This window comes from Pocillopora verrucosa, chromosome 2 (genome assembly GCF_036669915.1).
Source record: "Pocillopora verrucosa isolate sample1 chromosome 2, ASM3666991v2, whole genome shotgun sequence".
Taxonomy (NCBI): domain Eukaryota; kingdom Metazoa; phylum Cnidaria; class Anthozoa; order Scleractinia; family Pocilloporidae; genus Pocillopora; species Pocillopora verrucosa.
Genome location: NC_089313.1, coordinates 7,114,568 through 7,128,075, shown reverse-complemented (window position 1 = coordinate 7,128,075; position 13,508 = coordinate 7,114,568). Strand labels below are relative to the sequence as shown.

The window sequence follows — 13,508 nt, the reverse complement described above, 5'->3', positions numbered from 1 at the left end:
AACTGTTTCAAATTAACACAAACGAAAGCATAACTATTCTTGTTTCCTTTCTGCGTGAGGGGGTAGTGGCTGGGTTTACGATAATAACGACAGAGGCTTCCCGCAGATTCATTTATGTTTAGTAATTTAACGAGCCTACTGTGCAGTTTTATTACAACCTGATGAGTTAGAAAGATACACACCATAGATAAACACATTTTACAAATGACTGGGATGAGTTCACGTGCATTTTGTTGAAAGGTGTTTGATTTTCTCGTTGATCCCCACTTTAATTGAAAGTTAGTAAAATGACTGAGTCAAATCTATTATATACGAGTATTTTAGTACATGGATACCTTAATAAGACCTCAAGCTTTGTAAGTTGCCACACAATAGAGAGAAAATATTAACAAAAGGTCAAAAAAGGATTCGACATTAATTCCATATCGGCAAAATCATAGTAACACCGTGGGAACATGTCTGTATGACTTGAATATGATAGAAGAACAAAAATTTAAAAAAAAATCAATATTCCAAAACAGACTTGCAAATCACGGTAGAAAAATCTAGAGAAGTTACTTCAATTACTAAAAGGAAGAAAGATAACATTAGAATGCTAAAAAAAACTACGAGTTGCACAGATGATATCTTCTTTTGAGAACTGCACGACTTGTTCTTCTGTCAGTGAACCATCGGAAGGATACAAATAATTTAGATGTTTCAAACACGGGATTACCAGTGTCTTTGATGTTAACGAGCCGCCAAGCGACAGGGAACACCTTTGCCTCTACACAAATGAGTTAGTCACGAATCTCTTCTTGGTACTTTCTATCGTCCAACTAAATACCACTCTTCTTTCTCAGTTAATCTGCAAAAATCATCAAACTGCCTCTCACAGTAGGTTTTGAGTATGGATATGTATAAACTGAACACTATCCACGTATGTCAAACCACCCACAAATAAAAAACACTTTTGTTTTTTTTTGTACAGACCATTAACCTCTTTCACAGGTTATGATTATAAAAGGGTCTTATCACTAAAATCCTTATCGAGATGGTTAAAAAAAAAAACTAACAGTCTCTGTGTTTGTCGATTTTTCTCGCGACACTCTAATGATCCTTCCATAAAACATCTTGTTTCGACAATCCTTTTTTTTTTTTTGGCTTGCAGTGATTACTGCTGAAAGATTCGCTGTTGGATTGTGTGAAGTGTTTGTTGTTCCCTCTCTGCAAAGTTATCACAGTTTTGCTTTTATACTAAATATAACATGGCCTTCTTCCAAAACTTGACTTGGATGAGTACCAATGAAATTTCATGACGCAAATGGAATTTAAAACTGGATATACTGCATGACTGTTTATAGTTTTTCCAGTGGAGTCCACGGAAGTGGAATGCAAGACATCTTAGAATGTGAAATGACACCCTCAGTGGCCAACCCTAGCACGTGATCTTCGCCACAAAAAAACTGATAAGCTAAGGATTTTGTTCAGTCGATTCTTTCTGGTTATACTGAGCACAAGGTATATTTTCTGGCTTCAAATCGTGTGTTTTACCTGGAAAAGTCCGCATCTAACAGTTTAACTCGTTTTCTCAAGTCAAGTTGCCTCTTAATTGGAATCCCAAAGACTTGAAAAATTGTGTGCTTTGCAAGGTATGCTTTAACAATTTCTTCTGTTGTTTTTCTCCGTTTGTCCTCCTTTTGGTGCGGTGTGAATGCAAATACCTTTTATACTCCACTTGCATTAGAAAGTTTTCCGTCGTTTCCGACCTAAATCGTTGTAAGAAACTTTAGGATACCTTCATTCTTTAGACGCCAGACGGTGCGCATGCATAGGGCATCAACACGCTTTCTCCACGTCTATCAGCACTACTTAAGGCGTAAAGATGCCATTCAGTTAAGGTTTAAAGAGCAGAGTTTTGCCTATTCGATCGTCCACCATGTAGAAAGATTTGTCGCGCTCTGTTTCCCTTTTGCCAGCCAGCGTGCATATAAGAACATGATCACGGCCTGTTTCCTTCACTACCGTCGTAATCATTTAATCTTTCAAAATTCTACGCGATGGATATAATTAACTTTCTTTATCGTGATCGTCAAGTTATGACCATAACAAGTTAACCCTTCAACGTTCAGAAGTGATTAACATCTATTTTCTCCCTGCAATATTCATACATTACCCACCAAACAAGTAATGAGAATACTCAAAAATGTCAACTAGAAGTTGTTGTCTTGATCTAACACCAAATTCTTGTAACTAATTTAAGAGGAAATATGTAGTAGCTGGAGGGGAGATTTGACCATCAGATCTTGGGAGTTAAACGGTTAACTACAAGCAAGAAAAAACCAGAGAGAGAGACAACTTTGTGATTAAGGTGACATTAAGTAATCAAGAAATTGAGCCTCTTTACAGGAAATTTTAAGGAATAAAAATTTTCTTATATGTTATCTCGTCACGCAGTGCGCCAAGGAGCAACAAACATATGCTCTAAAATTTTGGGCGCCTTTTCAATATTTTAAACAGAAACAGTTGATCAAGAAACAATTAGGCGTTAACTTTGATTTGAAATCTGAAATTTTGAGCTAAAGCGAAGCACTTTGAACAATTAAGAAAAAAAAACTTGCGATATTGGTCCAAACTGGAAACTGCACGATCTAGCAACAGTGGGACAAAGGTATATAGCTATTAAGTATAATAAAATCTTAAAACGAAGAAGATTGCCCGACTTCATTCATCGATGTAGATGACTCAGTTCTGAGATTAAATTCCTGTATCCGCTCGTATTGATTCTTGTGGCAAAATCCCCATTTGAGGAAATGAGACCCTTGTAGTTCGTTATACAGCAACAGCTGTGCCCTTAACTTCCGTGGCAGTTACGCTAACTTTTTGGTGTAGTTTTAAAGAAACAAGTGATTACGTTAGAAGGGCCGAAAATCATCGAGATTCCTTAATTGATTAGCGTTAAGCTCTGGGCCCTTTTATTTCGGCTCAAACCTTCTGAATCACATATCGATGCAGTTTATTTCAAACAGCGATTGCTAATTGATATATTTAAAAGCATAATCGCCGCTTTTTAAATATTTGCCCCATTGATCACGTTTTACTTTCTATGAAAAAGTTACATTGGAACATGAGACGACTCAAACGAAGCACTGCTAAATTCTACAGATGTCTCTTGATTGATGGTTATGGCGGAGCAGTCGAAGGTGCGCACAAAATTCAAGATTCACCAATTCAAGAGCTTGCTGCCAAATCATTCATATTCTTCAATAACTCGCTGTGAAATTGCATTTTTTGAACGTTTCCCTTCTTCATATAAATTTGAAGGATAAATCTCAATTCCAATCAATGATTACTACATTGCTGTAGTTCATGTGTTCACACTGCTGTTGTCAGTGTTGTCCGCACACTAAATATCACTTACCAGTTGTCCTTTAGAATCTCTTTAAATTTTCTTCAATTCTGCCACTTCTTGTAAACTTTCCAGACTCTCAAAGGATGAAACTCAGAATTCGCGTCCAAATCTTGCGTGGGCGTTGTCCGCTGTAAATGAAATGTAAACAATAATCGTTGATTCAAATATGGCGTGAACTTTTCTCTTTTCCACTGTTTGACTTGGCATTTAAACGAAAACGCAGAAAAAGCTTAAGTTTTCTCAGGCATATAATCTATTCACGTATTCCAACTAACTTGTATAAAGGTGTAAAAAAGCCCAGCAAAAGTTGGTTAGCTCCGGAGAAATGTCTAGCTCACTGACCGATCTTCTGAGAGGAAAGCTTTATATATCTTATGGGTGTAAGCCTTTTCCAGTTTCCCATGACGTAATATCAGTTTATAAACAACAATGTTTTACGTGAGTCCAACAAAGGCCCTGGGAGGTTCCTTTCTTAATCTACCGTATTGGGTGGCAACATAATCCTTAAAATCCACTTTAACATGTTTAAGATCGTGCCCGAAAAAAAATCAACAAAACAATGTAATCTGTTTCGATTGCGGCTTCTGCGCTATTATTAAATCCCTCAAATCCCCAAAAACATGTCTGGTGAAGACAGAAATTACGATAAGTAAGATGAGGAGAGAAAACTAGCTACGAATTCACATGGATATCAATTACTTGGGCTAGTCTTTGAGAAAATTCACAAGCCAGGCCTTTCCCGGCTTTTCCTGTTTTTGTACTTAACCCACTAAGTGTCACCAAATAAAGCCTTAAAGTCATGTTCAGACGTGCAAAGCAGTAATTTCCGGCTTACGAAACTCTTTTAAACCATCTTTAATCCTCCATCTTCATCATTGGTATCCAACAGTTTCAACCCTAAATCTCTTCTATAAATAAAGCTCCAGTTCAAGAGGTGAAACTCGAAGATTGCCTTCTAGATACTTAGGATTCAAAAGAATTTTAATTTGTGGTTTTTGACTAGTCTCTCTTGATCTGTCTATTCATGCATGGTATTACAAAACGTATCCACAATAACTTAGCTGTCTGCAATGAATAGGTGCTTCGTTATTGGAAATGAGCGAGAACATAAAAAAAGGAATTTTTCAGAGAATTGCATCCACAGGATTGTGTTTGAGAAAGTCGACAGAGTATACTCATAAACTTGACTTAGATTCTCCAAAGTACAAATTCTGCTCACATTCTAAAACTTCACCTGAAGAAGAAAGTTCCATTTGAAACTACAATCTTCATTACTAACAGACAAGTAAATTAAAGGAAGGGTCGACGGGTCGATATCATGCACTTCTTTCATTGCCTAATTCTCTAAGCTATATAACCAGATTCTTTCCATTCTTAAGCAATTTACTTCTGATAAAACCAGTCCTCTAAATGATTAGAAAAAACTTGAAAGTAAAGTTTTCTTAGATGAAAAAAAAAACATTTTTTATACATGGTCATCAAAGATTACAGATTAAAGTAAAGGTTGGGTGGCAAAAGCCTCGATGTCCTCCCAAATTCCGTCCCTAAGGAACTTTTCAATTCTCATTACGATCACTGCTCTATTAATCTGACCTCAAAAATGTTTCCAACGGTGATTTATCAATAAAGAGGAAACACATTTGTAAATAATACTGCTTAGTGCGACGAAAACTTAGGAGTGCAATCATACTAAAACGATGGAGAGACGTACGATTTTATGTTTTGAAGAGCTGCAGTTACTCACCTGTGTTAGATATAGGAAAGTTCGAAGTCCTCCAATTTAAATTGCAATTTCCTTGGGTATAACACTGGTTCATGGTGTAGATACTTGAGGCTTAGGAATTACCTAGATTATATTTACATCCGTTTTGTATCGCGCTCGACCCTTTGTTTGTGTAGCAAGTTTTTCATGCATTATAGCAAATCTTGGATTTTACTGTTTAGGTTACGCAAAATCATGTCTTATCCTTTGGGAGAATGTTTATATACCTGCAAAGATAGCAGGTTAGACTAGACTGGGCGTGATTATCTGTGTCCATTGGGGGTTTTCGTTTTTAGCCGAGGTATACTTTTCTCGTAAGACCCTCCTACACGCTCTCGATTTAGTCCAACCCACAAGCCGCTTACGGTACTTTTGGAAACTCAGCTTGAGCCATGTGGTGGGTAAAACAAGACTTTTTTTGGTAACGAACTCACGAAACTAAATTGGTTCTCCGTCGGCGGTCTAAGATACGGCAACTTGCAACAAACGCTCCTTCATTTCTCACTCATAAAGAGCTTAGTCAGAAACTACTGGAAATGCTGCTCCTTTATGACCCATTTTAGCAGATGTAACTTCCATTTTTCTTTAATCTAGCGCAACTGTGGTCCACTCTATTCGATATGGTAACTCTTTGACAGATCTAACAACGCTTTCGCTTTTAGATTTATCTATTCATGCACACAGAAAAACAGTTACAAGTATATCAACATTGTTGGGTTCAACTCATCATTTTATCTTATCTAGTAAGTATGTGTGTGTTGGTCTGCCACAACTAGGAGAATACGAAAAAGATAAGTGCATGATTGGATAACAAACCAGAGCCCGTGTGTATTTAGCTCGGCTATTTTGAAATCGTGGTATCTTGTACCAGCTAAAGCTTCTAGACAGACCTCCCTGACTGTTGCAAAAATTGTCAGTGTCAGTAATATTCCGACCGCTTCCGCACTAGATAACTACTCACCCAGTTAGTGGTGTGGGTCAGATATATTTATAAAACGGGTGCTAAGAACAGTTCTCCACTAATTGGGGAGATTACTCAGAAAACTCTACAGAAAGGTGAGGTTACCCCAAGTAAACATTGAGACTCCCTCTGAAGTCGAGCTTCCCTTCATGTTTATGATCCAGAGCACTTTCGATTTCTATCTCAAGCTACCAGATCCCTCATAACTTACCTCCTTAAGCAAATTGCATTACGTGGCTATCTCACTGTGCTGGTCAGTTCAAGCAAGGGTTGATTTTTTCCAACCAAAGTTTGCCCCAGGACAATATTTCTCAATGAACTTTAACCCAACCACAGCCGATCTAAGTGTAGCCTTGACGATGAACAACTTACGTACGGAACACAAGGATGTAAGATCTAAGGAACTCGTAGTTATCAGAGGCAAAGAGGAAGCAGGTGTGCCATGATAAGCCATTAATGATCTCATTTCAAAAGAACAATTTATGCACACAAAAAACAAGTATTTTGCCAACTGTTTTTCTATTTTCCAATCTAATCTTTTTTTAATAATCTATTTGTTTTCCCAACCGAGATAAGACAAGAGACAACAATGGCTGAGTATGTGAGCTATCCACATCACTAATTTCTAGTTAAGATATCAATCCTGATTATATAATCCATCGAGATCATTCCCGTTCCGTTTTGGAGTTTTTCCTCTTCAAAAACTATTTTGAATTTGCAAGTTGTTGCAGAAGCTGGAAGCTATCCAGTTTAATAGTATGTCAACCAATTGAAGAACGTTTCATTTGTCAATAGGTTGCCACATTTTGAGTGACTCGAATTATTACCAAGCCTGTTTTTCTGGTGTTGTCTATTAATGTCCGAGTTTCACCCTGAGCAAGAGCAGCGAAAAAACACACGACTTTGTGTTGCAAATGCCAAATCACTTTTGCACTTATGTTGAGCAATTGACACCTTATTGCTCAATACAATCATAATTTCCAAGGAGCACCGACAATGAGTGTAAATTTGCGAACTTAGGAATTCTATTAACACATAGTTTTTCTGTGTGTAATTATTTTCAGTAGAGCCTTGTTTCTGGCTTATCTTCGATGACGATAAAACCCCACATTAACTAAATATCCCATTATGTTAAGCTGGCAATTTAACAAAACATTTGGCTCCATTTATCTTCACCATCGAGAATCTATGGGCGATTTTGACCTTCAGAATTACGGTTGTGAAGAGGAAATATTTGGACTTTCTCACTAATTTCGAAATTGAAGAAAAATCAGATAATGAAATTCTTATCTTATTCAACAGCAATTCTGTGGTTTCCGGCAAGTTCTCAAAAAATCAAAGTCCACTTTGTTTTCTGTTTTAATTGAAATCTCCAAGAATCTAGCTTAAAAATAATTCTTTCAATTTATTCTGAACCGCGGGTGGGTTGTGTTTCTGTCTCCAAAACCAGATCTCTCGCGAGCAAAATCTACAAGGAAAAATTCTTGCATCATCAGTGATGTTGCACAATTTACTACATACTTCCTGCAGACAAGAAGGCTTGGTGTAAGTGATACTTAAGAAAAGCGTCAGAAGTTAAGAGGAAAGGGTGTGTAAGGAAGATGGGAAAAGAAACCAAAATCTATCAGCAAATAGAGACATTTAATCATGTAGTCTGATTGTCCCGGTGATGTCCTGAGATGACTTTAGTCAATGGTAGTGGGTAATGTTTCAACAACCTGAGCGGAAGTCATTGTAAGAAGAGTTGTTGTTGTTCAATAGTCAAATAACAAGTCTGGTTTCCGAAAAATGTGATTGGCTACGTAACTTAAGTTGCGTTTGTGAGTTGTGATTGGTCGGTTTCCATCGTGATTCTGGATAAGTAAAGTTTTTAGGGTGCTCAGCGCTTTTTTGTACACTGTTCAAGCTGTTTTTCCTTTCCCTCGATATTTATTACTGTATCAATCTGTACATCGCAATCAAAAGGTTGGTAACTTAGGATTTCATTAGCAGCCAAACTTTCGTCAAGCATCAAGATTTTCCTTTTTTTTTTTTTCCAAGTCAATTGTCTAAAGGTTAAATCCCAGCAAAAATTTCATTCATCTTGCAGCGCAAAGACACAAAACCAAATTGATAAATTCCACGGCTGATTACATCTAGATCAGTTTTACTGAAAGGCTTAAGAACAAAAATCTTTATCCAGAGAGAACATTTTATGTAGAAATTATGCCTAGGGAGACTAAACGCTGAGAGAGGAAAATGTCTCGATGTTAATTCGAAGATCGCGTAGATACAAAGTCGTTGTGTGGAAAACAAAGTTAATCAGCTTTATTTTTTTTCAAAAGAATAAATATATTAGCTTCATAATTTAATCATAACGAAAAAAATGTAATGTAAAGCTTCGCCAGGCAATTCTTCTCAAATTTGAAATGCCATTTCAGTTGGAGAAGATTCGAAAAATATCATAAATTGGCGTAATGCGATAAACGGCTAATCTCTCGACAATGCGTACTTCTTCAAGGTATGCGAAACAAGATAAACAGACCGTTTTCTTCGAAATTCTATGCTATAAATGCAGGGTACACGTGTCAGTTCTGTTCGTAAGGATCTTTCTTCAAGTGTTCTCATGATAGGCACAACTCTTACCAAGAGCATAAAAAATAACATTGAAACTAAAAACTGGCAACTAAATAGCCTCTGTGATAGGGGGTGTCCGGGCGATATTCATGTAAGGGGGGAGCGGGGATGCTACCCAGGCCTCCAAACCCTGCTCATGTTTCAAACGAAATCTATGCTTTTTGCTACCACTTAAGAACAAGCATGGTAGTTGTGGCACATCGATATAATGCAGTCGGTTTTAACATGCGCGGACACAATCTTTGCAGTCAGAATTAAAAGGAAATGTTTGTAGCATATTTTAAACCACGCACTGCTTTCGTTTCACCTCTGTTGAAAGTTTTCCGCTCTAGAGATAGAACCTGCTCAAGAAGCTAAGAAGTTTAATCATAGACCATGTTTACGACTAAAGAACCCAAAAATCATATGCCGTTTAGCGACCCAAACCCGTTCAGGCCAAATAATGGAGTGCACTTCGTCTCTGGAGTTTTGAGAGCTTTTATCAGTAGTCATCCGAGTTGAGTCGTGTGCCTTACAATAAGAGATTTCAAGTCGTCTGGTTTTCCTTTAACATAAAATATAAAATATAATCTTAAACAAAATGAGGAAAACAAACCTTTTATCCAGCCAGATGGAAAAACATCAGAACAGGAAGAATTATCCCAAACAGAACAAAAATGGCTGACAACGGACAAGATTAGCACAGATTTAAGCTGATAATCTTGAAAATTTAAGGCTAAGTTTCTCATGATAGACAAAGCGTCACATATCTCCTCTGAGATCTGGATTTGGAAATAAAAAAACAATTGCTGAAAATTAAAAATATCCAGAAAACACGAGACTCAAGGCTCCTGCTGAGGAAAAGAGGCCACTGACCCCTACAGTGATCTATAGTGTGGTGAACGCTTTAAATGCCGCTGTTTATCTGATCGCCGCTAAATCTCTTCTAATCTCTTTAATTCTGCAAATCGCTTTATATACTTGTAACACCATAATATTGCTTCGTTAATAACTCAGTTTTCATGGATATTATTGATCGCTCGAGCGTTTTCAATATTTCTGTGTCAAGGGTACATAAAGATCTATCGTTGAAAAGGACAAGAGTGATATTAACAGCTTATCATTAATCTTTAAAGAATAACCTGAATCAAAGCAGGGCTTTCAATTACTCATCTGCCATAATGATCTTATGAGGAAAACCCAAGGCTTTGTTCTTCTTTCCCCTTGTTTCTTTATGAAACGACTGCAGATGAAATAGCGTTTTAAAGATTATTCATAAAACCTATTAAACACAGGCACAAGTTCAGCATCCCAATAATTTTATAGATGCCCATGTGATATACTTATACAGGATTATTGGCAGTGAACCGAGAAACACTCCAGAAATTTCTTCGCGGTAATTACTGCAGATATAAATGCAGATTTACTAAATTTCTCTCTCCAAATCGTTTAGCTCTCAAGATGAAGCTGATGAAAACACTACTCGTGTTAGTGGTGACAGTATTGACTCTGTGTGAACCCAGACACATTCGAGACTGGCCTCAAAGCGTAAGTTCATTTCCTCTTCTCTTCATTTTTTTTCCCGCAAAAAACACAACGATTCGTTCGTGGCTCATGACCAGGCAAGAGTACGCAGCGCAAAGTGCGAAAACTAAACGAACCGGCGGAAGAAAGAAACTTTTTTTTTTCAAATGATTAACTGTATTGCTCTAGCCGAAGAGTAAATGGTTCATCTTAAAAAAAGGTTGTACACTATTCCTCTTAGAAAATTGGGCTCCATTTTTGTGCGGTATCTCAACTGGAAAATAGACACCAATTTCACGTAAAGTAAGGAAAAGTCTCACCATAAAGTCTCTTTCCCAGCTTCAACCGTGGTAAACAAAATGAGGTGGTTTTCTTGAAATATATTTTTTGAAAAAGAAAAATTAAAAGAAAATGAAGGAAGGAAAAATTTTATACAAAGACTAGTTAAGTAAAACTTGCTGTGAAAAGAGAAGAGGTGTCCTTAAACAGCATTAGTTTGCAACATCCTGGTATCACAAACCTACTGAGCCGTATTTGAGACAAATGAAATCTAAGGAAAAAGTCGACAACAAGACAACAGACCTTACTCTAACTGGTAACAAAATGTCCTTCTGGCAAAATTTGCTTTACAAACTCGATTGACCAAATTACTAATATAGAAAAGAAATTCTTAAGAGTCATGTTGGCGCCTCCGCGCCTATCATTTGTGATAACAGGAAATCCCTTTTTCTTTGGCATGCAGATCGGCTTACAGAACCTGACAACAAAAGAAATATCCTCGAATTCCTATAGACATGGAAGAGTCAATCACAAGTGCTATATGGCTATCTGTTTAAAATTCTTTTTGTTTTTCTTTTCTTTTATCTGCCTCTATGCTCTTAAGTCCACCAGACAATTGCGAGCCTTACTTGAGACAAATTCTTAATAGTTTAATTCCTTCCTTCCATTTTTTTTCAGTGCTCTGTTGTACGTGGAACGCGATGTAGCGAAGACAGTGAGTGCACATGTGTAATGAGCCGTTCCAGTCCCTCGCTGATCTGTAGCTACAGGAATTGGTGCGAAGAGAAAAGTCCTTTGGACGAAATTTGGAGGAAATTACCTGTAAGTTCGTTAAATACCCCGGAAGTGATTAGCGTACAAAATCTTTTAGCAATTTCAATACTTAATCCAGCCCGCAGGTGACGAGGAAAAAAAATATCATGAGCTAAAGTTCGATTCTGTCATCTTAATATAAAACTTAATTAACTTAACTAATTTTCAAGGCAATTAATAACCAGATCTTAGGGTTCAAAGAGTCGAAATTGCAAATAAGAAACCAGCTGCATTCAAACCATGTATACTATGCACATAAATCGGTTTGAAATTGGCTTTAGGTGTTCACGGTTCTTAACCTTAAGAAGCACCGGGCGCATCGTTTGAACTGCGTTGATTTTGGATCCTCGATCTCCATGAATTAATGATTAACGAAAACCTTGCAAATTAAACAGTTCTTTAACTCGGATCAATATCAGTATCAGGGCAACTACCCACCTACCCCTCCCTAACAACAACAGTCAATTGATAACAAGTTAGGGTTAATGTTGGGTTAGGGGAGGGGTAGGTGGGCAGTTGCTCAGATACTGATATTGATTCTTTAACTCGTATTTTCAAAGAAACTCTTTTGCCGTCTTGTGCGAGAGTAATTGGTCCACTGTGTCAGCTAATCGTTACTCACGCGCTATGCACATTTGTCTTTCAGTGCCCCCTTATTTACAAATCACTTTGCATGGAAGATGCCGATTGTCCTTGCAGCGAGGCTCCGCTTATCTGTGAAGACAGGGAGTGTGTCAGGGCCAAGAAACCTTTGCCAGGAACACTACCTCTTCCTCCGCAGTAGATTTGATAAAACTGCACGATCGCAGTTTCCTTAGTAAAAAGAAACACATTCAAGTGTGAACAAGACTTGTGCATCTTGAAGTAAAACATCATGGCTAAATTTTTTGAAGGTCGTCATTCAGTTTGCCAAGCGTTTCTTCCTTCTCCATTTAGTTAACCTTGTTCGTTGTGGATTCATTACAGCCCTTGTAGTGTTTTTCTAGCAATCCGATCCAAAATTACATTTTCAGCCTCTCAGTTGAAGGTAGTATTAGACAAGGCCAAAAAAAGTTTAAAAATCGTGCCATGTAGCTCCATTTTCAGATCAAGGAACAACCTCCTTAATGTAAGTATCACTTAACATCCAATAAATCAAGAGGTACATCCGGTGCAAACGCACGGCAAGCCGAAACGCAAATGAGTTTGCAACTGTAGAAACGAAACAGAAACATGCCTCCACAACTGATTATTTGCAAGAGCAGTTTGACTCTGGCACTGAACTACGCAAAGAAAAAGCCCAACTGAACAATTATTTCCACTAAGAATTTGGTTCTGTCTACCAAATGTAGATCATTGCTAATCAATGGTTCATTGCGAGTCGAATGGCACTAAAATTTATAAACAGATTGCAATATATCGGCATGTTTCATCTATAAGATAATACCGGTACCGATCAAAGACCTCTGAACGTGGATAATCGTATCAAGAACTGACTGATTATACCGTTATTCAGAAGTTTGCCTTAATCGTTTTTCGTTGTCAAAAAAAAATAAATGGAAATACCACACCATTCGCCTCCAATTTCAGCTACGAGAGCTCATGCCCGTAGTTTACAAAGAAATAGGGTCAAAAAACCATGAAGTCACACTATGACCCAAAAACCATACCGAAGTAACTGATGGAACAAATTATTTCTAACGCAATAAATGGACAGTTCAAAGCTTTACAAATCTATCCTTGCCTTGAACCTTTTTTATCATTTTTTGAAAAGTAAAAGCGTCATCAAATCGACGGGTCAACTTCAAAAGACAACAAAGGGTTATTTTACCACAACAAAAAGTGGATTCCCTCCTTCTTTTTTTGGAGCAAGGCCAATATTCTCTTACCAGTGAAAGGCTTTACGAATCAAGCATAGTGCGGAGGTTAAGCTGCGTAACGTTGCCAAAGTCAAAAAAATGAAAAGGAAAAAAAAGAGAGAACGTTAATAAATATAAAAAAAATAGACACAAAATTAACCTGCTGTAACATAACGTTAATGGATATTGCGTTTGAAAGAGCTAGTGAAGGGCAGGATCGATGACTATTGACCAGGAAAGCTGTATAAACTTAAAGGTAGAAAGTACAAGTCAATCGGCGCACTCCAGGCCTCGAATGCAACTCTTCTGTTTATAGTCTGCTTGGTTTCTTGTTTCTGTATTATT

The 13,508-nt window shown here is 37.4% G+C and overlaps 1 protein-coding gene across 11 annotated transcripts in view; it reads right to left on the bottom strand.

Moving 5' to 3' along the window:
- LOC131787762 (RNA N6-adenosine-methyltransferase mettl16) overlaps window positions 1-13,508 on the bottom strand; it is a 48,664-nt gene that overhangs the window by 7,046 nt on the left and 28,110 nt on the right. For 8 of the 11 annotated variants that reach the window (XM_066162103.1, XM_066162102.1, XM_059104839.2 and 5 more), the window contains one exon: window positions 3,401-3,519. Coding sequence is in view for 7 of the 11 variants with exons in the window: in XM_066162096.1 (XP_066018193.1) it covers window positions 3,482-3,519 (38 nt within the window). In the remaining 4 variants the exon portion in view is untranslated. Of the gene's footprint in view, window positions 1-715; window positions 848-3,400; window positions 3,520-13,508 lie in introns of all 11 variants that reach the window. The other 3 variants (XM_066162097.1, XM_066162099.1, XM_066162101.1) reach the window with 1 other exon arrangement.